This window comes from Microcaecilia unicolor, chromosome 12, assembly GCF_901765095.1.
Source record: "Microcaecilia unicolor chromosome 12, aMicUni1.1, whole genome shotgun sequence".
Classification (NCBI taxonomy): Eukaryota; Metazoa; Chordata; class Amphibia; order Gymnophiona; family Siphonopidae; genus Microcaecilia; species Microcaecilia unicolor.
Window position 1 is genome coordinate 4753956 of NC_044042.1, and position 22447 is coordinate 4776402.

General features: G+C 46.5%; 1 protein-coding gene across 6 annotated transcripts in view; it reads right to left on the reverse strand.

Annotated features, from left to right (window-relative positions):
* Nucleotides 1-12786: 12786 nt before the first annotated feature.
* Nucleotides 12787-22447, reverse strand: part of SLC45A3 (solute carrier family 45 member 3) — a 42183-nt gene continuing 32522 nt past the window's right edge. For all 6 annotated transcript variants that reach the window (XM_030221224.1, XM_030221219.1, XM_030221221.1 and 3 more), the window contains exons 4-5: nt 17100-17365; nt 12787-14896 (exon numbers count right to left, since the gene is read on the reverse strand). In XM_030221224.1, coding sequence (XP_030077084.1) covers nt 14468-14896; nt 17100-17365 — 695 coding nt within the window. In that variant the 3' untranslated portion in view covers nt 12787-14467. The remainder of the gene's footprint in view (nt 14897-17099; nt 17366-22447) is intronic.

Here is a 22447-nt window from a genome sequence, read left to right on the forward strand (position 1 = left end):
GCTTCCTCTGACGTAGGGTTACCATATGGCTCCAGAAAAAGGAGGACACATTGATCCAGTCCAGGTTTTGCTTCCATTGAAAGTAATGGAAGTAAAACCCAGACTGGCTCAATCTGTCCTCCTTTTTCTGGAGCCATATGGTAACCCTACCTGACGTTACTTCCTGTTCAGGGGCAGGGAACCGGCGGAGGCGACAGCCGCATGACAGCTCCCTGCACCCCCAGGAGGTAAGAGCAATATGCTTGGGGGGGTGGAGGTGATGTGCCCGGGGAGTGTTGTGATTCGCGGGGGGGGGGGGGGGGGGGGGGGGAGGCAGTGGTGATCCACCCCGGGTGGCAGCCAACCTAGGAACATCACTGCATTTTTGTTCAATTCTGATGTTATGTCAGTTAAATGGTTCTCTTAAGTAGAGAATACTACTACTACTATTTAACATTTCTAGAGCGCTACAAAGTGTACGCAGCGCTGTACAAACACAGAAGAAAGACAGTCCCTGCTCAAAGAGCTTACAATCTAATAGACAAAAAGTAAAGCATTTAAATTTAAAATATTTAAGCAGTCAAGCACAAGAGAACAGTCACAGAAGGACAGAAGATGTTGAAGGGTGGTCAGTGTGATTAGGTTTGGGAGCTGCAGTGGCGAGATTGAGCACTGCTGGGATTCTGCATCCATAGACCTTATTGGGTTATTGGGAAATTAGAACAGGGCCAAACAATTATTTTTGCTTTCCTAAATAGCTAGTATTCATGGCCTTACAGTCCAAAAAGGTGCTGACTTAGTTGCACGCACAAGAAATTAAGGGCTTGCTTTGTTGATTTTGTTGAGAAGGATTGTAGGTGTTGAGAATCTGTCCAGAAGAGCTTCATCAAGGAGGAGATCTGGAGTCAGGTCCAGGTCCAGCTGCTGAGAAACCATGATACCCATTGCAAGAAAGCACAGGAGCCGGTGACGTTTTTAAAAAATATTTTTATTTCAGTGTGCACACTCGGTTCTTTTTATTTAAATGCCAATATTTGACTGCATTTTAATGAACACTGGGCGGAGGAGTAGCCTAATTGTTAGTGTAGTGGACTTTGATCCTGGGGAACTGAGTTTGATTCCCACTGCAGCTCCTTGTGGCTCTGGGCAAGTCACTTAACCCTCCATTGCCCCTGGTACAAAGTAAGTACCTGAATATATGTAAACCGCTTTGAACGTAGTTGCAAAATACCACAGAAAGGCGGTAAATCAAGTCCCAGTCCCCTTCCCTTCTATCAGTGCCGTAGTGAGGGTGGCTGACACCTGGGGTGGGTTGCCGCTGCACCCCCCCCCCCCCCCCGTGTGCAGCACGGCGCACCCTACCCCCTCCGCCCCCCCCCCCCCCCCCACCCCGAGCGAATACTTACATTGAGAAGCGAGGGAGAGGCAGGCGGGCCGATCCGCCCCCAAGTGCACGTTGCTGGGAGCTGCATCGGCTCCGCTGGTTCCCTGCTCTCTCTGCCCCGGAACAGGAAGTAACCTGTTCCAGGGCAAAGGGAGCATGGAACCAGCGGAGCCGACACCCCCCCCAGCGGCGTGCACCTGGGGCGGACCGCCCCCCCCCCCCCCCCCCCCCATTCCTACACCACTGCCTTCTATTTAACTCAGTCTTGGCCAGTTAGCACAGGTTAATGCACCTGTCCTCCATCCATTTACTCACCAAATATAAAACCCAACGCCAAGAAAAACTTGTAACATTTGTCTAAGAATCAAGCAGGCTTATATACTATGATTGATTCAAGACCTCAGCAGCGATTTGTCTCACAAGAACAGTTTCACTCTTGACTCGCCTGCCTCCTCATTGGTCCACGGTATCATTTAATTAATCACATAGTATCATTTAATTAATCTGATTTTGTAGTTATCCCTGCCTTTCACTTTACATTAATCAATTAAAAAGGATTTATTCTCCACCCATGACACACCCCTCCAAAAAATATAATAAAAAAAATGAATAACATGTGGTTGGTGCACAGAAAGGGGATATTACTGCACAATGCTATAACATATTTTGCAGTGTTTTCTTGCACATTAAGCACACGTTGGTGGTATTCTATATGTGCAGCCAAATTCCATGCACAAATTAATGAATTAACAAGCCAATCAGTGCCAATAATTGGTGTGACAAGCAATTGGAAGCCCTCAACATGTAATTAAACTCTGGAATTCGTTGCCAGAGAATGTAGTAAAAGCAGTTAGGTTAGCAGGGTTTAAAAAAGGTTTGGGCAGCCTGGATGGACCGTTCAAGTCTTTACCTGCCATCGTTAACTATATTACTATGGCTTCCTAAAGGAAAAATCCATAGACTGTTATTAAAATGGACTTGGGGAAAATCCACTGCTTATTTCTAGGATGAGCACCATAAAATGTTTTGTACATTTTTGAGATCTTGCCGGGTATTTGTGACCTGGATTGGCCACTGTTGGAAACAGGATGCTGGGCTTGATGGACCTTCAGTCCGTCCCAATATGGCAATACTTATGTGCTTATAATTGGCACTAATTAGAATTTACGCACACAACTTTCTAAGTGTATTCTATAACATGGTATGTAAATTCTAAAGCGCATATCTCAAAAAGGGGCATGGCCATGGGAGGGGCCTGGGCAGGTCATGGGCGTTTCTAAGAATTACACACGGGTGTTTTAGAATATGCCCGATCTGTGCACTTACAGCAGGTTTTAAGTTGGTATAAATAGCCAGACCTAAATTTTAGTTGAGACAGGCTTTTGTATATTAAGTAAACTGGGCCTAACTCTAGGTAAGGTTTATAGAATAAAGCTAGGTGCGTTTTTTTTAGCACCATATTTAGAATTTCCCCCATTAGGCCTTAACTCCCTTCAGTAAAAGGACCTCTAAGTTAGGATGGGATTTACGGTGTGTAGCTGGGTCGCCCATCCAGGACCCAGCCAGGCTTGACCCTGCTTAGCTGCCTCTTCCTCCACAGGACTGTTGCCTTCACTCCACAGCAATCTGGCTCCTCTGAGCCTTGGCTCCAGGCCCTGTGAACTCCCAGGACTTCCTCCTCCCTCCGTTCCTTTCACAGAGGCACATTCAAAGCCCAATGTTTATAAGTAAGAGCTTTTATTTTCTTGCTTCAAATCAACAAAACACCCTTCACTCCAGGTTGTTTAGGCCAGCAGCCCAGAGCACAATTCAGGTTCAACACAGTCAGATTCAGGTTCAAAAACAGTCCATATAACTTCACTTTAGCTCAGATTACTTCACTTAGGGAACAGTACATTATCAGAGGGAAAAACCCAATAGCTTGGTAGGTTGCAGCCCAGACCTTTTTAGTATGAAACAGTTTACACAGTCTTTCTTGTACCTTCTTACAGCATGGTTACACAGCTTTATTCCCACCTGGTTCAGGCTGGGGTTTCAATTGTGCCCAGCTCTCTTTCTCTCCCACAGGCTGCACCTGTTTCCTCTTTAGTAGAGATTTCCCCCAGTGCCTCAGCCTCTCTCCTCCGGTCTTCCACCAGTCTCTCCAAGGTACAGCTAGCCACCCTCTTACAGCAGCTTTTTGGGTTTGAGCCAGGGCTCCAATCTCCATCTGTTCCTCCCCTAGCCCTTCAGTAATCTCCAATTTATCCTCCTCTCCAACTTCCCCCGCCCCCAATCTCTCCAGCTGGCCCTCATCACCTTCCTCAGAGACAATTTCCCAATCTTCTATCTCCTCCCCTAACTCTTGCACAGCCGGGTGGGGAAGAGAAGGATTCTGGGACTGGTAGTTCCTCCCCTTCTTCCTTAACCCAGCCAACCTCTCTGCCTCCGGTAGCCCAGCTTTCTGGATGTGGGTGTTGTGCACATGAAATCTGCCCTGTTGGGATTCCCTGGCTCCCTCTACCCCCTTTCTTCGTGCCTTCCCGGATCCCCTTGCACCTGCACTCTCACAGGTGTTGCACTGGTTCAAGCAAACATCCATGAGCAATATATTTCCAAACAAAGCAAACAACCATGAGTAGAATATCCCCCTTTCCTTTCCCTCCCCTCCATGAGCAGAATGTCCCCTTCTCCTCTCCACTCCTTCTATATACTGTATTTCTCCCTTTTCCCTTCCCTCCATATACATGTCTCCTTCTCTTCTCCGTTAAGGTCTCTCTCCCTCTCATCCTCTTCTTTCTCTCACATCCACGCAGTTTTCCCCATTCCCTCCCTCTCATCCAAGTGGCTTGTCCTCTTCTCTCCCTCTCAGGGCAGCTCAGAAAGGGAGAAGAGTTATTTTAAGGAAGCAGGAACCTCGAACTTGAATCAATGATGATTAATTCTGCACCATTCCTTAAGGCAAGTCCATTTGAACTGTCTAGAGGTGATGGTAATGTCTCTGGTCTCTTAAGGTACAAGTAGGGTGGGATCACGTGGAGTTACACATATCTCGCTCCTGGAATTTGGGAGCTGACAGACAGCATGTTTCATATTGTATTAATTGTTTTGAATTATATACTGCATTGAATGTGTATAAAATGTTGTGTATAGTTATTTTTTATGCAGTTTGGGAGCCACCTAGATCGGTAGATGCAGCAGCATATAAGAATATTTTTTTTAATCAACTAATCAAATCAATCTGGTTTCTAGTAGCTGAAGCGTCACAGGCCTTAGTTCTCCTGAAGAAAACAATCATTCTCCTTCAGCCTCTGGGATCCCTTATTAATTTTCCGAAGTCCATGCTACATCATGGGAGTCAAATCCAGAGCCTTTCTTCCAGCAGACAGAATGCAGACGTTCACGGCCAAGGTTTTTTTGCCATACAGTCAGCGCCCAAAGTTTCAGTCAGAGCATACTTAGAGATGCTGGGGACCACGGCCATGGCTGTTCATGGCATCCCCTTTGCACTTTTAAAAAATGGAAGCCCAAGAACCGATGAGACTAACACTCCAAAACTCTCCCCTCCATATTCTACCCAACTTCTTCGCTTCACCTCTGCATTACAATGGTAACACTCCTTTTGCACTATGGCAGCAGGCCTTGATTTGAGGATGGGATTCACATTTGTAGAGAATATGGTCAAGATATGAGACAACTCTTCATATCAACCCCTTGGAACTCAAGGCAATCTTTGATACCCTATGACTGCTCCATCAAGGTTCCACAGACAGACAGACAATCAAGTGGTAATGAGGAGAGGGGGGGGGGGGGGATATAGGTTCTCTGCACCTTTGTTGAGAAGCAGACCATTGTTGCTACAGCCAATCACAAATCATCTAGCTAACAAACTCAGCAGTGGGCCTCTTCTGCAACTCTTCTGAATTCTGTCTTTCAGGAGTTGGAGATGCCCCAGATGGATCTTTTCTCTAGGGAGGAGAGTACAGAGCTTCTTCTGTATTGCTTCTTTCTGCCTGGATGTCCTGGCAATTCCCTGGACTATGTTGTACCTCTATTCCTACCCTCCAATTCTCCTTTCAGACGAGTTCCAGGGAAGCATTATGATTCTCATGGTGCCCCTTGGCCTCGACAGAGCTGCTTCATTCTTCTTGAGAACCTGGCCGTTCTGTACCCTTGCAAGCTATTCCAATTGTTAGCACTATTTTATTGTTAGCACACTACGCCTGGAATAAACTTCCTGAGACCCATCCTTGGCCACCTTTAAATCTAGACTGAAAGCCCACCTCTTTAACATTACTTTTGACTCGTAACCACTCGCCTCCACCTATCCTCCTGTCCTCCTTCCTATACACATTAATTGATTTGATTACTTTATTTTTTGTCTATTAGATTGTAAGCTCTTTGAGCAGGGACTGTCTTTCTTCTATGTTTGTGCAGCGCTGCGTACGCCTTGTAGCGCTATAGAAATGCTAAATAGTAGTAGTAGCACTATTTATTTTATACAGCCTGCAAGCCCAAAAGCTATCAAAGTGGGGACCATTCAGGTGGCATTTTCTGTCCCTAGAGCAGGGGCGTAGCCACGGGTGGGCCTGGGCCCACCCACTTTGAGCTCAGGCCCACCCAGCAATGGTGCAGAGTCGCAGATGCCAAAAGAATTAGACCGATCCGCCGCCGGCACGCTGCAGGCCTTCTTTCCCCTCCCTCCCCTTTGGACAGCGCCACAGCAGTCTACTACAGCAAAGCTGCAGGGCACTGGGTCGGTCCTGGCGCTACGCTGCTGCCCTCCATTGTCATCTTTTTCTGACAGAGGTGTTAGTTCTTCTTCTGCTGCTTATCTGCAGCAGCGGATCCACGCACTGCCAGGGCTGTCTATATGCTGCTGCGATTGCTTCCTCTGCGCTGGCCCGCCTCTTAAGAGTATCGGAGAAGGTGAGGCCAGCCGGAAGGAAGCAGTCGCAGCAGCATACAGACAGCCCTGGCAGCGCGCGGATCCGCTGCAGATGAGCAGCAGAAGTAGAACTAACACCTCTGCCAGAAAAAGATGACAACGGAGGGCAGCAGCGTAGCGCCAGGACCGACCCGGTGCCCTGCAGGGGGTTCAGACAGAGATGGGCAGATGACAGACGAGGATGGAATGGGTGAGCAGATGCTGGTCTGGGGCGGAGGAGAGGGCGAAAGATAAAAACGTGAGTAGGGGCAGAGGAGATGGAAGGGAAGGTTAAAAAAAACTGTATGCATTTACGAGGGTGAGGGTGGGAAGGGCCCACCCAGGTTAACTGTGGGCCCACCCAAAATGGCAGGTCTGGCTACGCCCCTGCCCTGGAGCACTCACAATCTGTGAGAACAGAGGATTACGTGACTTACCCAAGATCACGAGGAGCTACAGTGGGATTTGAAGTGGGTTCCCTCAGGTCTCAGCCCACTGCTCTATTAGATTACTCCGCCATTAAAAGCTCGCTAGGACAGCCTTCTTCATCCAGACCTGAAGTCTCCATCCCCCATCGTCTTGAAAAGGAGCAGGCTTTAGTTTCTGCTCGCAGTGTTCAGCAGTCCATCAAGGGGTTCTCAAAGCCGTCCTCGGGACACACTACTACTACTGGATACCCACAGTGAATATGCAGGAGATAGTCTCATGCATCTTCATTGTGGGAATCCTAAAATCCTGACTGGCTCCTAAGGACTGGGTTGAGAACAGCTAGATTAGAGCTACTGCAATCAAAGTGGCCCTTCCAAACTCTGCCTCACTTAATACCATCTACAAAGCAGCTGCCTGGTCCTTTCCTCATACTTTCACGGTGCATTATTGTTTGACATGGAGGAGTAGCCTAATGGTTAGTGCAGTGGGCAGAGAACCTGGGGAACTGGGTTAAATTCCCACTACAGCTGCCTGCGATCCTGGGCAAGCCACCTAATCCTCCATTGGCCCAGGTACAAAACTTAGACTATGAGACCACTAGGAACCGAGAAAGTACCTGTATATAATATATGTAAACCACTTTGGTTATATGACAGCAAGGCAGTATATCAATTCCATGAAAATTAAATTAAATTTGGACCAGGCCTCAGCCCCAGACACTGCTTTTGGTCATGGGGTACTGGCTAATCCATCCCTGTGAACTGTCAACAGTGCAGGCTGCTCTAAGGAGTAAACTAATTTTACACTGAGCGGTTCTAAGCTTGAGAGTCGCTCAGTTCTGTACCTGACTCAAGCCTGCTTGCCAGTGGGAAAAGCAATACTGCTCACCTGCTACACATGTTTTCCGTAGACAGAAGGGTTACCAAGTCCCACAATCCTTCAGAACCCCGCCCTGTTCCAAATAGAGCTCTAAAATTGGTACCAGAACAGCGCAAGGCATTAATACCTCTATGATCAGAGATAAGAGCATGCAAATTTAGGTGTGCTGTTAGCTCTGATCATTGGGGTACTTCTGTGAGAGGATTGTGTCTGGACAAATGCCCAAAGGCACAATGGCCCACAGCAGGGCCGCCGAGAGGGGGGGGGGACAAAAGTCCCCGGGCCCGGGCCTCCAGAGGGTCTCGGCGCAGCCGCTGCAGTGTGGCCCGCCCGTCCGCCTCGCTCCGGAACTAACCTTAAGCCTCCTTCTTTCACTTCGTGCAAGCAGCAGCAGGGCAGGCCACTCCTTATTTCCGTGACCCGCCTTCGCCTGACGTAACGTCCGCGAGGGCGGGGCACGGAAGGAAGGAGGAGAGGTCTGCCCTGCTGCTGCTTGCGCGAAGTGAAAGAAGGAGGCTTAAGGTTAGTTCCGTGCCCGGTAGAGGGTGGGCCCGGTAGCGGGTGGAGGGGGGGGCCCGGCGACTTCAGGTGGGCGGCGACCTCGGGTGGGGGGGGGGGGGCCGGGGGTGGCCTTGTCCCGGCCCCGGCTCTCGGCGGCCCTGGCCCACAGACATTGTTTGGCAGGTCCAGGCTGTCAAAAAACAAATAAACCCAAAGCCTAAGGTCGGACCTGTCAAACACAAGGCATGGAGAGGTGGGCCTCCAGAACCCCACCCCCCCCAAACACTAAAATGACCCTGGTGGTCCAGTGGGACTGCTAGCCCTCCACATCCGCACCGGCACTTCCCCCCCCCCCCCCCTTAGCCTACCTTGTAGTTGGAGAGACTAGTACCCCCTCCCTCCTCAAAATGGCAGCACCCTGCCCGCTGCATTCTGGGATGCACTGAGCAGGGTTTAACCCTTAAGTTAAGGATGCAGCGGATAGGGCAGAGGCGGTGCCCACAGAGGAGGGAGGGAGTACTAGTCCCTCCCTCCTCACACTACCAGGTAGGCCACAGGTGCGGGTGTGCAGGACTAGCGGTCCCACTGGACCACCAGGGTCTTTTTATTGTTTGGGAGGGTGGGGGAGCGGCCTTGCGGTCCACCAGCCCTCCCAGTCTTGTGCTTGGGAGGTGGGAGTGGGGTTGAGTTCGACAAGTCTGGGAGAAAATACCAGTCCTGTCAAACCTCTGCTATTGGCCTCCCCCATTCCTCACTTGCTGGCCAACCCCAATGCCAGCTCCGAGCTGGCGTAGGGTTTGCAGCAGGAGCAGTACCCTTGTTTGCCATGCTGCCCACTGATTATAAGAGAGGAATGCGGGAGACCCTCGTTTGCATGCCATTAGTGATCAGAACCAGTGTGCGTGTTCTTTTAGCTCCGATCCTGGGGCGTAGGCAAATGCGGGTGTTAGTCCAGGGCTAATGGCCTCTAGCGTCTGCCTGTGCTTCCGATCATCAGCGTAGGAGAATTCCTTAAATTGAGCTGAGGAGACCACTGTGCTTAGCTTCGGGAGATCAGTTCTGTCTCTGTGCTGTCAGGTGACATCAGTCATTCGAGTGTCTGCTGTAGACAACAGGTTTGATAAGACACAGAACATTCCTTCTTTTTCTCTCTGGTATAAAGTGTTTCAAGAATATGTTATAGCCAAAGACACTTTCACCAGATATAGACAGACAGCATCACTTAACAGATTAAAATAGTCCTGTAATTAATCTCATTAATGCTCAATAGTCCACTGTAACAACTATAAATTTACACAATTCTCAGTTTTTTCAATGACAACTAAACGGTACTTTGAAATAAGTCTGGTTTCACGAACTTGATGTCAGCTTCTCATGTAGTTCCCACAGCATCAGTACAGAAGGATTTAAAAATTACTTTCAATACTTAGCACAGAAAAGGTTTCTTCATGATCGGCACGCTATCCAACATTTAGGATTCCATACAAGTTAAGAGAGAATGAGTGTGTGTGTGTGTAAATACAATGTGTGGATCATTAAGACCGACTTCTTGACATCGTCTGCCATCGCTTCAGAACAGAGCCAGGATTCTCTCTAATGTTCACTGCGATTCCCGTTAGCCACACAACATGGCTTACAGATTGCTTTCATACACAGGCTACGGCCGGCAGGCTGCATCTTCCCGCCTATGAACTTTGATTGTAGCTGACTTTCTTTGCTGTGATTCCTTGCCTCTCTATAGTACTAGCTACACCTAGTTTTATTGTAAGTGGTGGTGGTTTATCTCATAAAGGTGTCCTGTAATATCAATCAATAGGTCAACTTCATTCTCAGTATGAACCAAGTTTGGAATCCATGCAGAGCACTATCTTCACCTCCCTCACACCCTCTTCTTGGCTCTGACGGCTACAGACTCTGCTTTAGGAACTCTGTTATTCTCACAAGATTTTCTAGAGATGTGATAGTTACTATTTCTGGGCTCAAGCGTAGCATCCTCATTTCTTAAGCTTCCTGCTCTGGTCGGTTATTATAAACCAATTTGTTATACTTTTATTGAAAATGTGGTAAGTTAATAAGCTACAACCAAAACTACTTGGTTGGAGGAGGAGAACAATTATTATGGTGATTGTGCCTGACGTTTGAAAGTGGGACAGGGAGCTCCGTGGCTGTGTATCTGCAGACAGGGTAAAGTGGCAGCTTCTCTTACTTCACTGCCACCACCCCTCACCCCAGTGGTGTGCTGGTAAATGTTTAACAACAGGCTCTCTGCCTGGTCCACCTCTGCACCCCCCCCCCCCCCCCCCCTCAAAATTGTAGAGCTGGCTACAGCCAAGGAGAGAGCCTGGGGTGGGGGAGGGGGCAATGCACTACCCTCTTCAGGAAAAAAAAAATTTAATTGATCCCAGGTTCCAATCCAAGTTTAATGTGGGCTAAAATGCCATAAATAAGTAAATAAATATAAAACTTTTAACGCTGAGCACCTGATTCTCAAAGTGGACATATTCCAAACACTATAATGAAAATGATTTTTACTACCTTTGTTGTCTAGTGACTTTGTTTTTCTATCCATATTGGTCCCAGTCTCGGATTCTTCTGCTCTCTATCTGTTCTCTTAACTCTTGTTTCCATGGCTTCCTTTCCATTTATTTCTTATCTTTCCTCCTTTCTTCTTCATTTCTTGCCCTACATCCGTAAGTAAAAGCTGGTTCCTCCACAGACTTGACTATCCAGTGGATCCAGCTTCTGCCTATTTTGTCCATCCATGTGCAGTTTTTCTCCTCATCTCCTTCCTCTCTCTTCCCTTCAGATATAAGTATAATACAGTCTGCCAAAGTCACCTCCATCATATCTTGCTACATTAACCAAAACACAAGGAAGTACATAGAGCAGCTAAGTGTGCCACCTGCTGGCTGGTGGTTGGATATGACAGAACAACCTTCCTCGCCTTCTGAGGTCTAGTCCTCACGTCTTCAGGAAATGTGCAAAAACAGACAGCAGAGAGATATAAATATTGTTTAAAGATTCTCTCTTTAAAACTAACTTTTCAACTAGTGGCAGTTGGGAGGCAACAGAAGGCAAAGGGGCGATTGAGCAGCCGCCACTGAAGCTTGTTTGGGCTGGTAAAGCCGCAGCAGCGTCATGATGATTCTGTCACTAGGGCCAAAATCCAGAAGCACCAGAGTTAGTCCAAGGCCTGCTTCACAAATAAATAGTAACATTACATTTATCAGGTAAATATTTAAAATGTGTATCTCTATTTCGAACTACAAAATCCTGTGTTGTGTAGAACGAGTAAAAGTGAATTGATTTTTTACTCTTTCAAAAAGTACAAAGACTAGGGTTCACTCACTGAAGTTACATGGAAATTCTAGGAGGAAATATTTTTTCACTCAACAAATAATTAAACTCTGGAACTCATTGCTGGAGGATGTGGTAATAGCGGTTTAAAAAAAAGGATTGGACAAGTTTCTGGAGGAAAATCCATAGTCTGCTATTGAGACAGACATGGGGAAGCCACTGCTTGCCCCGGGATTAGTAACATGGAAAGTTGCTACTATTTGGGATTCTATCAGGTACTTGTGAGCTGGATTGGCCACTGTTGGAAGCAGGATACTGCGCTGCAGGAACCACTGGTCTGACCCAGTATGGCTATTCTTATGTTGCTGCAGGAATGGCAAATATTGGCAAGGCAGAAAATTACTCAGTAACAGTTGGAAATTATTGCATGCTACTAGCTGAATGCACTCTGTAGAGGCCAGATAATGCAAAGAAGAGAAATCTTGGGCTATCTTCAGGCCCTATTGTAACCAGACTTACCACATTCTAACTGAAAGGAACTAACAGAGACTAGAAGGCCTGAGCGGACATGTTTGAAAAGTTTAGATGTTTCTCCATGACATAATCGCATTACCAGTGGCATAAACCAGGGGGTGCTATACTGACCATCACACTAGGTAAATGGATGGATTGAGAGAAGAGAGGAAATCTACAAGGTCATTTATCTGAGCTGGAATCGTCATAAGCACTTATTGCCACACTGGGACAGACCAAAGGTCCATCAAGCCCAGCATCCTGCTTCCAACAGTGGCCAATCCAGGTCACAAGTACCTGGCAAGATCCCGAAAAAGTTCAATACATTTTATGCTGCTTATCCCAGAAATAGCAGTGGATTTTCCCCAAGTCAAATTAATAATGGTCTATGGACTTTTCCTTTAGGAAGACGTCCAGACCTTTTTTTAAACCCCAGTAAGCTAACTGGATGTTCTCAATCCAGTCTTCGGGACACACCTAGGCAGTCAGGCTTCCAAGATCCCCCACCGTGAATATGCATGAGATAGATTTGCATACAATGGAGGTGATGCATGCAAATCTCTTGCGTATTCATTGTGGGTATCCTGAAAACCTGGACTTGTTGGACGTCTCCTAACGGTTGGGTTTAAAACTCCTAGTCTAAACTCAAGCTGAAATTGGGTGGCGGAGCAGTTGGGGGGAAGAGGGGGTGGTGGTTGGGAGGCGGGAAATACTGCTGGGCAGACTTATATGGTCTGTGCCCTGAAAAGGACAGGTACAAATTCAAGGTAAGGTATACACATATGAGTTTGTCTTGGGCAGACTGGATGGACCATGCAGGTCTTTTTCTGCCGTCATCTACTATGTTACTATGGTCAGAAGTACCACACCCAACCGCAGGTGAACACCAGCACCAGACTCAAATTCTTTACGCATTTTATTTACATTGTAATAAACATTTACTCTGCTAAATAAATAGAAGATGAACATATTGCAAAGAGCGCAGCACTGAAAAAAAAGACAACATCAAATAAAAATCCCCTGCCTGAAAAATGACAAATCACAATAATTTGCACAAATTATTCCAAGAAGATCACAATTGCCTTCCTTTTCCCCATACATAAATTGTAATTGAATCAGCAAGAGAAGGGATTCGCCACTTCATTAATGGCAGAACTCCCCGACTTTTGATTTAATAACCAGTAAATTCCAAATCACTACATTTAATTAAAACTTGTTGATCTGTAAACATGAAACAGGACAGCAGGAGGATAATCCCTCTATTCAGCCTCATTCACTCCCATCCAGTACCTATGGAGGGGAAAAACCTTAGCCATTCAGAGTGACCCCAAATGTTGCTCTGGCCCCTTCCGGAAATCTGTGCTCAACCCAGATGCCTTTTTCCTCCTTTCTCTCTGCCTTCCTGTTCTTCCCTCACTTACTTAACCAAGCATGCTCGCTAGAGTATAATATCTGTCCTGCTAATATCTCCAAAAGGAGTTAGTTTTGCACATATAACATAAGAATGAACTTCACTCATGAGTTTTATGGCTACATATTTGCTGTGAGCTTCTAAAAAGGCCAAAATTGAAGCCAGTCTGGTTCTGGCAGGGCAGGTAGCCGGCGTAACGAGGCCGTTTCTCCTCTGGCAGAATCTCATTGGGGGGGGGGGGGGGGGGGGGGGGGGAAGGGGAATGAAACCAGGGCAAGACTCCTCCAGAAATGAAAGTCACTTCAAACCTGCCCCTCTCTGGCTTAACTCTTTCTGCTTAAACCCGCTTTTCCTATCAAGAGTGGGGGCCTTTCTCTTGGGGGGGGGGGGGGGGTCTCATTACCATAAGTGCACTATTACTGCATTAACCGTTTATGGATATCACTATTGTATCCTCTGTTTGGCACCTCCTTCTGGAACTAGGGGGGGGAGGGGAACAGAGAGCAAGAAAACTAATAGGTGAACTCCAGAAGCCCCTCACCCATTTTTCCTTGCACACAACCTGAGTTAACTATAGGGGCCAAGAGATGAAGGAATGGAAAATGGGGAGGATGAGATCTGGGGGGGGGGGGGGGGGGGGGGAAGAAGGATTCAGCTTGTAAGAGGTGGGGGCAAGCAGTCTGGATCTTCAACAGAAAGCATTTATAAAACTTGGCTGCTGAGATCCCCTACTTCAAGGCTTTAAATCGTTCTTCAAACTGCCTTAGGGTGTCTAAACTCTACGGGATCTTAGGAGGAGCAGTAGCTGAAGAAAAGGGAGAGGTCAGAGACAAGGTTACCCAAGCCTCCAGAGAAGTTACTTCATCCCACAATGTTCCATCCAACAAGACGACAAAACAGTAGTTTTCTAAATGCTATGGTGGGATTGCTTCTCCTAATAAGGACATCTGATTAACTTAAGATGCATAAAGAGGAAGGGCATCCTTTCTCCATTTTTTCTATTGGTGGAGACACCAAGGTGATCGTGAAAGCTGCCTCACGATTGGCTAGTGCACACACAAAAAGAGAGAGAAGTGCCTGGACACTTTTTTTCCCCCCCATGTCATTCCCACAGTCCAAGGACCCCACCAGGGGCACAGCAAAGGAGACGTTATAGAAAAAGGGCACCTCAGGACTTGGCCATGTCGCTTTTATCAAAAATCACCTTGGTTGCAGAGTAGATGGCCACCACCCCAAGCCCAGCAGCAGAGGCCATGTAGGCGGTCACTGACTGCGTAAAATGAACGATGGCACCCATGAGAAGAGAAGGGACCACCTGCGAAAGAAGAAAGGCACTGTCCAGAATGGCGAGGTCCAGACAAATGCCCCTGTTTGCTGGTGGGTGCTTCAGCTCCGAGCCTCCTGTAATCTTCATAGAAACCTCACAAGGGGAGGCCCGGCACAGGGAGGGATCCGAGGCTTGAGGAGCAGGCAGTGGGGAGAAGAGGGGCTCTCTGTGTCCATTGGCGCTGGAAAGGTGTCCTTTCAGGAAAGCTGGCTTGGTTTCCTTTGGAACTTCTTCTCTCTCTTTCACGTCTTTGTATTTAGGTAAAAAGGTCTACGACAGAAAACAAAAACCAAGAAATAAGTGACATCGGAGCACAACCTAATGCCAATCAGCAGCAGATATAAGTACCCCATAACAACACAAGAATACTCAGACCAAAATCACAAACCAATTGCATTTGTATCCCACATTTTCCCTCCTATTTTCAGGCTCGATGTGGCTTACATAGTTTTGTTATGACATGACATCATTATTCCAGGGTATCAGATACAATTAGTAGTGTGCAGAGATTGAGTAAGGGAAGAAAGAGGAAGTGATTAGGCGGGTGAGTATAGAGGTGGACTTTCGTAGCTGGGTGGGTTGGTAAAGTGGATTAGTGAAGCTATTGGTTCTCTTTGTAGGCCTTGTTGAAGAAATGTGTCTTCAGAGATTTGCGAAAGTTATTTGTTTCGACAATTGATTTCAGGTCTGTGGGTAATGCATTCCATATTTGCGTGCTCGTGTAGGAGAAGATAGTGGCATGCATCAGCTTGTATTTTAGTCCTTTACAGCTGGGGAAGTGCAAATTCAGAAATTTGCGGGATGTTCTTGTGGCGTTTCTGGGAGGTAGGTCCACGAGGTTTAGCATGTAGGTTGGGGCGTCTGCGTGAATGATTTTGTGTACAATCGTGCAGATCTTGAATGCAATGCGTTCATTAAGTGGGAGCCAGTGCAGTTTCTCCCTTAGGGGTTTTGCACTTTCATATTTGGTTTTTCCAAATATGAGTCTGGCGGCAGTATTCTGGGCTGTTTGGAGTTTTTTTGATAGTCTGTTCTTTGCAGCCAGCGTATAGTGCGTTGCAGTAGTCCAGATGGCTTATTACCATCGACTGCACCAGTATTTCATTCTGGGCTGGGGGGTTAATCCTTTCTGCAGCCTCTTCAGGCAAAGGATTAACTGGTAGGAGTTGCCCCGGGGGTTACTGTGCAATTAAAACAAATACAAATCAGAGCAATCCTGGCAAGAAGAGAGTCCAAAGCAAATAGGCTGCAAGGCAGAAAAAATAAATTAAGAAAAGAAAACAGCTATTGTGCATAATTTGCACTGTGGAATAGTAAAAACTCTCCAATCTCTTTTCAGCTGCTGAAGAGTTTCCAAATTTAATTTATGTCTCCAAGATGGGGGTGCAGAAGAGACAATATCGCCACCGAGAGAGTACAGGAGTGAGCACCATGAACATAGTCTATCCTAACCGAGTTACGTACCACATGGACAGACCATACAACCATTAATACCCCAATGAGCCCCCCCCCCCCCCCCCCCCAGCAGCTCTGGAGCTCTGACCTCCTCTCCTTGCCCCCGCCAATGCATGCAATGTCACACTTACAAAGCCCAGGGGCCCGGTGTCTCCGATTGGGCTAGTCCTAGCCCAGTCTGTTCCACACTAGGTTATAAGAGAGATAGTGCTGCCCTGTCCCTTTCATCTAGTCTTCTGAGGAGAGCAACAGGAAAGAGGAAAAACAGAAAAAAAGACAGGACATAAGGAAAGACCCTGAAGAAAAGGTGTTAAAATTCAAAAAGCACCAGAAAGAAGAAGGATTAGACTGGAAACGTTATCGGAGCTTTATAATCAAGAGTTGGCATTCGGTTTGGAACATCTGAAGCTCCGTCAAATGTGTCGCTAATAAGAGAAGTACTTAAGAAAATAGGCAAGCCTGGGCTACAAGGGTTAAAGATTCTTGCCTTTCTGCTCAAGGACCCACAACCTCCTTTTTCACACCCCTCACTGCACTCCCACACAAGTCCCTTCATCGGTGGTATCTAAAGCTCTAGGTTTACATTAGGGCCTAACTGGGACAAGGTGTTGAAATTTCCTGGCCAATAGATTAACAGTTACTAAAGCCATGTCAGTTACCATCTGGGTACAGCAGCCTGTTGGCTTCGCTCGTTCCATGCTCCCTGTGCCCCGGAACAGGAAGTAACCTGTTCCGAGGCAGAGGGAGCACGGAACGAGCGGAGCAGACAGGCGCGTGGCGCGTGGCACCCCCCCCCCCCCCAGGAACGCCATTGGCATCACATCCTACCTTGGACAGGATGGGCCATACAGGTCTTTATTTGCTGTCATCTACTATGTTTTCCTATTTTAGCACTGTTGAAGCACTCTGGTAAAGGTGTCCCAGAGGTCTGCTGTCAAAACACTGCCAACACCCTGTTACAATATAGCAAACCCCTGCCCAGTGCGATTCATCCCCCACACTGCTGCCACATTCTTACCTGTTTCTCATGGTGATACAATGTTGCCAGGGTGTAGGGAAGTATCTGAAGTGCAGAGAAGGTCACACCCGTCAGTGCTGCTGACATGGTGACGATGACGATGCTACGAGAGAAGCACATGATGCAGGCTGCCAGTGGAAAGAGCCCCACGCTGGCCAGGTACACAGCCCGGGTCCCAAACTCTGTCACCAGCCTGTCCATGATGGTGGAGAACAGGATAGAAACTGCACACTGCAGGAAGAGTCCCAGACTGCCCATGCGGACACCTGGAAGGAGAGAGAGAGAGCAGCCACGTTAGGTGTGCTGGGGATCCCTGCGCCAAGGGTCCCAGACTGCCCATGCGGACACCAGGAAGGAGAAAGAGAGAAAAAGAGAAAACGAGAGAAAGAAAAAGAGAAAACGAGAGAAAGAGAGAAAGAGAATGAAAAAAAAGAGAAAAAAAGAAAAAAAAAAGAAAAAAATAGAGAAAGAGAAGCCACGTTAGGTGTGCTGGGGATCCCTGCGCCAAGGGTCCCAGACTGCCCATGTGGACACCAGGAAGGAGAAAGAGAGAAAAAGAGAAAACGAGAGAAAGAGAAAGAGAAAGAGAATGAAAAAAAGAAAGAGAAAGAAAAAAAAAGAGAAAAAAAGAAAAAAAATAGAGAAAGAGAAGCCACGTTAGGTGTGCTGGGGATCCCTGCGCCAAGGGTCCCAGACTGCCCATGTGGACACCAGGAAGGAGAAAGAGAGAAAAAGAGAAAACGAGAGAAAGAGAAAGAGAAAGAGAATGAAAAAAAGAAAGAGAAAGAAAAAAAAGAAAAAAAGAAAAAAAAAAGAAAAAAATAGAGAAAGAGAAGCCACGTTAGGTGTGCTGGGGATCCCTGCGCCAAGGGTCCCAGACTGCCCATGCGGACACCAGGAAGGAGAAAGAGAGAAAAAGAGAAAACGAGAGAAAGAAAAAGAGAAAACGAGAGAAAGAGAGAAAGAGAATGAAAAAAAGAAAGAGAAAGAAAAAAAAGAGAAAAAAAGAAAAAAAAAGAGAAAAAAAAAGAGAGAGAGAGCAGCCACGTTAGGTGTGCTGGGGATCCCTGCGCCAAGGGTCCCAGACTGCCCATGTGGACACCAGGAAGGAGAAAGAGAGAAAAAGAGAAAACGAGAGAAAGAGAAGAGAAAGAGAATGAAAAAAAGAAAGAGAAAGAAAAAAAAGAGAAAAAAGAAAAAAAAAAGAAAAAAATAGAGAAAGAGAAGCCACGTTAGGTGTGCTGGGGATCCCTGCGCCAAGGGTCCCAGACTGCCCATGCGGACACCAGGAAGGAGAAAGAGAGAAAGAGAAAACGAGAGAAAGAAAAAGAGAAAACGAGAGAAAGAGAGAAAGAGAAAGAAAAAAAAGAGAAAAAAAAGAAAAAAAAAAGAAAAAAATAGAGAAAGAGAAGCCACGTTAGGTGTGCTGGGGATCCCTGCGCCAAGGGTCCCAGACTGCCCATGTGGACACCAGGAAGGAGAAAGAGAGAAAAAGAGAAAACGAGAGAAAGAGAAAGAGAAAGAGAATGAAAAAAAGAAAGAGAAAGAAAAAAAGAGAAAAAAAGAAAAAAATAGAGAAAGAGAAGCCACGTTAGGTGTGCTGGGGATCCCTGCGCCAAGGGTCCCAGACTGCCCATGTGGACACCAGGAAGGAGAAAGAGAGAAAAAGAGAAAACGAGAGAAAGAGAAAGAGAATGAAAAAAAAGAAAGAGAAAGAAAAAAAAGAGAAAAAAAGAAAAAAAAAGAGAAAAAAAAGAGAGAGAGAGCAGCCACGTTAGGTGTGCTGGGGATCCCTGCGCCAAGGGTCCCAGACTGCCCATGCGGACACCAGGAAGGAGAAAGAGAGAAAGAGAAAACGAGAGAAAGAAAAAGAGAAAACGAGAGAAAGAGAGAAAGAGAAAGAAAAAAAAGAGAAAAAAAGAAAAAAAAAAGAAAAAAATAGAGAAAGAGAAGCCACGTTAGGTGTGCTGGGGATCCCTGCGCCAAGGGTCCCAGACTGCCCATGTGGACACCAGGAAGGAGAAAGAGAGAAAAAGAGAAAACGAGAGAAAGAGAAAGAGAATGAAAAAAAGAAAGAGAAAGAAAAAAAAGAGAAAAAAAGAAAAAAAAAAGAGAAAAAAAAAAGAGAGAAAGAGAAGCCACGTTAGGTGTGCTGGGGATCCCTGCGCCAAGGGTCCCAGACTGCCCATGTGGACACCAGGAAGGAGAAAGAGAGAAAAAGAGAAAACGAGAGAAAGAGAAAGAGAAAGAGAATGAAAAAAAGAAAGAGAAAGAAAAAAAAGAGAAAAAAAGAAAAAAAAAAGAGAAAAAAAAAAGAGAGAAAGAGAAGCCACGTTAGGTGTGCTGGGGATCCCTGCGCCAAGGGTCCCAGACTGCCCATGTGGACACCAGGAAGGAGAGAGCAAAAGAGAAAAAAAGAAAGAGAAAAAGAGACCAATCGGGCTCCCTTATTAGTTTAGCCAGTCCACAGCGATGCACAACTCCAGCCAGCAAATTCTCTAGGGAGTGTACCTGTCTGACCCCATGGTTCCTTCTTTAAAACGGGGGACTTTCAGATTATGGCACCTGCCACACACAGTTTGTCTCTGGCCTCAAAAAGAGTGATAAACTGAAGTGCTCCATGGCTGTACCCTCATCCCTTCCAGCATAGGCCCCAGAACAGGAGCCACAGGTTCCATGGCACCACCATAATTTTGCTACCCTTCTTCTCTTACCATACATCTGTGCATATTCAAGGCTGGCTGGCCGGCTTCCATCCCTTCTGAAACAGAACACCACAGTCAGAGAAGAGAAGGAAGTAGATAGATGCTGGAGAGGAGGGGGGAGGGCAGGGGAGAAGAGAGATGCTGGAGACCATGGAGAGTGGTGGAATGCTGGACACCACAGGCGGAGGGGGGCGGGGGAGAAGTGAAGGAGTCAAATGCTGAAGGGGGAAGGAAGAGGAGACATGTTGGAGACCATGGAGAGTGGGTGGGATGCTGGACACCACAGACAAGGGGAGTAGGAGGGTTATGCTGAAAGGGGAGGGAAAGAGAGAGAGAGAGATGCTAGAGACCATGAAGGATTGAGAGGGAGGGAAGGGAGTAAGGAAAGAGAGAAATGCTTGACACAATGGGAGGAGGGTTGAGAGGGACAGGGGGAAGAAGAGAGGATACCGAGGGAACTAGGATGGTATGGAAGTATTGGGAGAGGAACTTGGGCACCCCCAAACAAAGAAAGTATTCTGCTGCCCCTGCCTCCCAGCTGCCACCATGTCAGTACCTCCACATCCTTGTAGGTCCTAACCATTGGCATTGCATTTTGCTGACAAATTAGGTCAAGGAAATGTAGTTCATTATACACCACTTTGATATTTAATGAAGAAAGGTGGTTAATAAAGCTTGAGGAACCTTAACCTCTACCCTACTACTAATCATTTATATAGCGCTACTAGATGTACGCAGTGCTGTTCACATTATATGCAGGTACTTTCTCTGTCCCTAGAGGGCAGCACTGTACACATTATATGCAGGTAGTTTCTCTGTCCCTAGAAGGCTCACAATCTAAGTTTTTGTACCTGGGGCAATGGACGGTTAAGTGACTTGTCCAAGGTCACAAGGAGCTGCAGTGGGAATTGAAGGCAAGTTACCAGGGTCAAAGCCTGCTATACTAGCCATTAGGCCACTCCTTCCACCTGTCCTGTTGTGGCAGCTCTTCCTTCTCCATCTCCCATCCTCTCTACTCCCGGCTGCTCTCCTCCACACTTCCTGCTCCTCAGTGCCACCTTCCGGAAAAGTTTCCTAAAGCACTGTTTCATAAACTTGTCTTGGGTGACCACCAACCATGATATCCTCGATGAACATGCATAAGATTTGCATGATGGAGGTGACAGGCAAGCAACTCTGTCTCATGCATATCCTGGAGGTTCACCAGGGTAGGTTTGAGAATCACTGTCCTAAAGCATTTATCAGATTTGACAGAGCCTAGGGTCAGTGGTTCCCATACCTGTTCTAGGGGGAACCTCAGCCAGTCAGGTTTTCAGGATCCCTAATGAATACTATTAGGATATGCATATTCATTAGGGATATCCTGACAACCTAATCATGAATATTTATTGCAGATATCCTGAAAACAAGTTTGGGAACCACTGGCCTAGACCATAGAGATACCAAGTTACCCAGTTCCAGGCTGGAGATTCTTGGACAGTCCTGGATTTCTGACCACCCCACCATTTTAAGAACATAAGAATAGCCCTACTGGGTCAGACCAATGGTCCAACTAGCCCAGTATCCTGCTTCCAACAGTGGTTAATCCAGGTCACAAGTACCTGGCAGAAACCCAAACAGCAGCAACATTCAATGCTATCAAACTCAAGGCAAGCAGTGGTTTCCCCCCATGTCTGTCTCAATAGCAGACTATGGACTTTTCCTCCAGAATTTGTCCAAACCTTTTTAAAATCCTGATATGTTACCACATCCTCCGGCAGTGAGTTCCAGAGCTTAACTATTTTTTTGAGTGAAAAAATATTTCCTCCTATTTGTTTTAAAAGTATTTCCATGCAACGTCAAATGTCCCCTAGTCTTTGTACTTTTGGAACGAGTGTAAAAAAAAAAAAAAATCAATTTACCTCTACTTGTTCTACCCCACTCAGGATTTTGTAGACCTCCATCATCTCTTTTCCAAGCTGAAGAGCCCTAACCTCTTTAGCCTTTCCTCATACGAGAGTAGAGGAGTGTGGTAGCCGTGTTAGTCCACTCTTAAGGTTATCAATAGAAATCAAACAAAATAAAACATGGAAAAGAAAATAAGATGATACCTTTTTTATTGGACATAACTTAATACATTTCTTGATTAGCTTTCGAAGGTTGCCCTTCTTCCTCAGATCGGAAATAAGCAAATGTGCTAGCTGACAGTGTATATAAGTGAAAACATTCAAGCATTACTATGACAGTCTGACAGGGTGGGAGGATGGGGGTGGGTAGGAAGTATGCATGGGGACATCAAAGCATATCTTTGATATTCTAACAGGATGGGTGTGGATAGGTGAGGGGTGGGGTGATCAACAGAGACATACAGCTTTATGGTTTATAATGGGCTAGGAACCCCATCCTCCCACCCTGTCAGACTATCATAGTAATGCTTGAATGTTTTCACTTATATACACTGTCAGCTAGCACATTTGCTTATTTCCGATCTGAGGAAGAAGGGCAACCTTCGAAAGCTAATCAAGAAATGTATTAAGTTATGTCCAATAAAAAAGGTATCTTATTTTCTTTTCCATGTTTTATTTTGTTTGATTTCTATTGATAACCTCATACGAGAGGAGTTCCATCCCCTTTATCATTTTGGCTGCTCTTCTTTGAACTTTT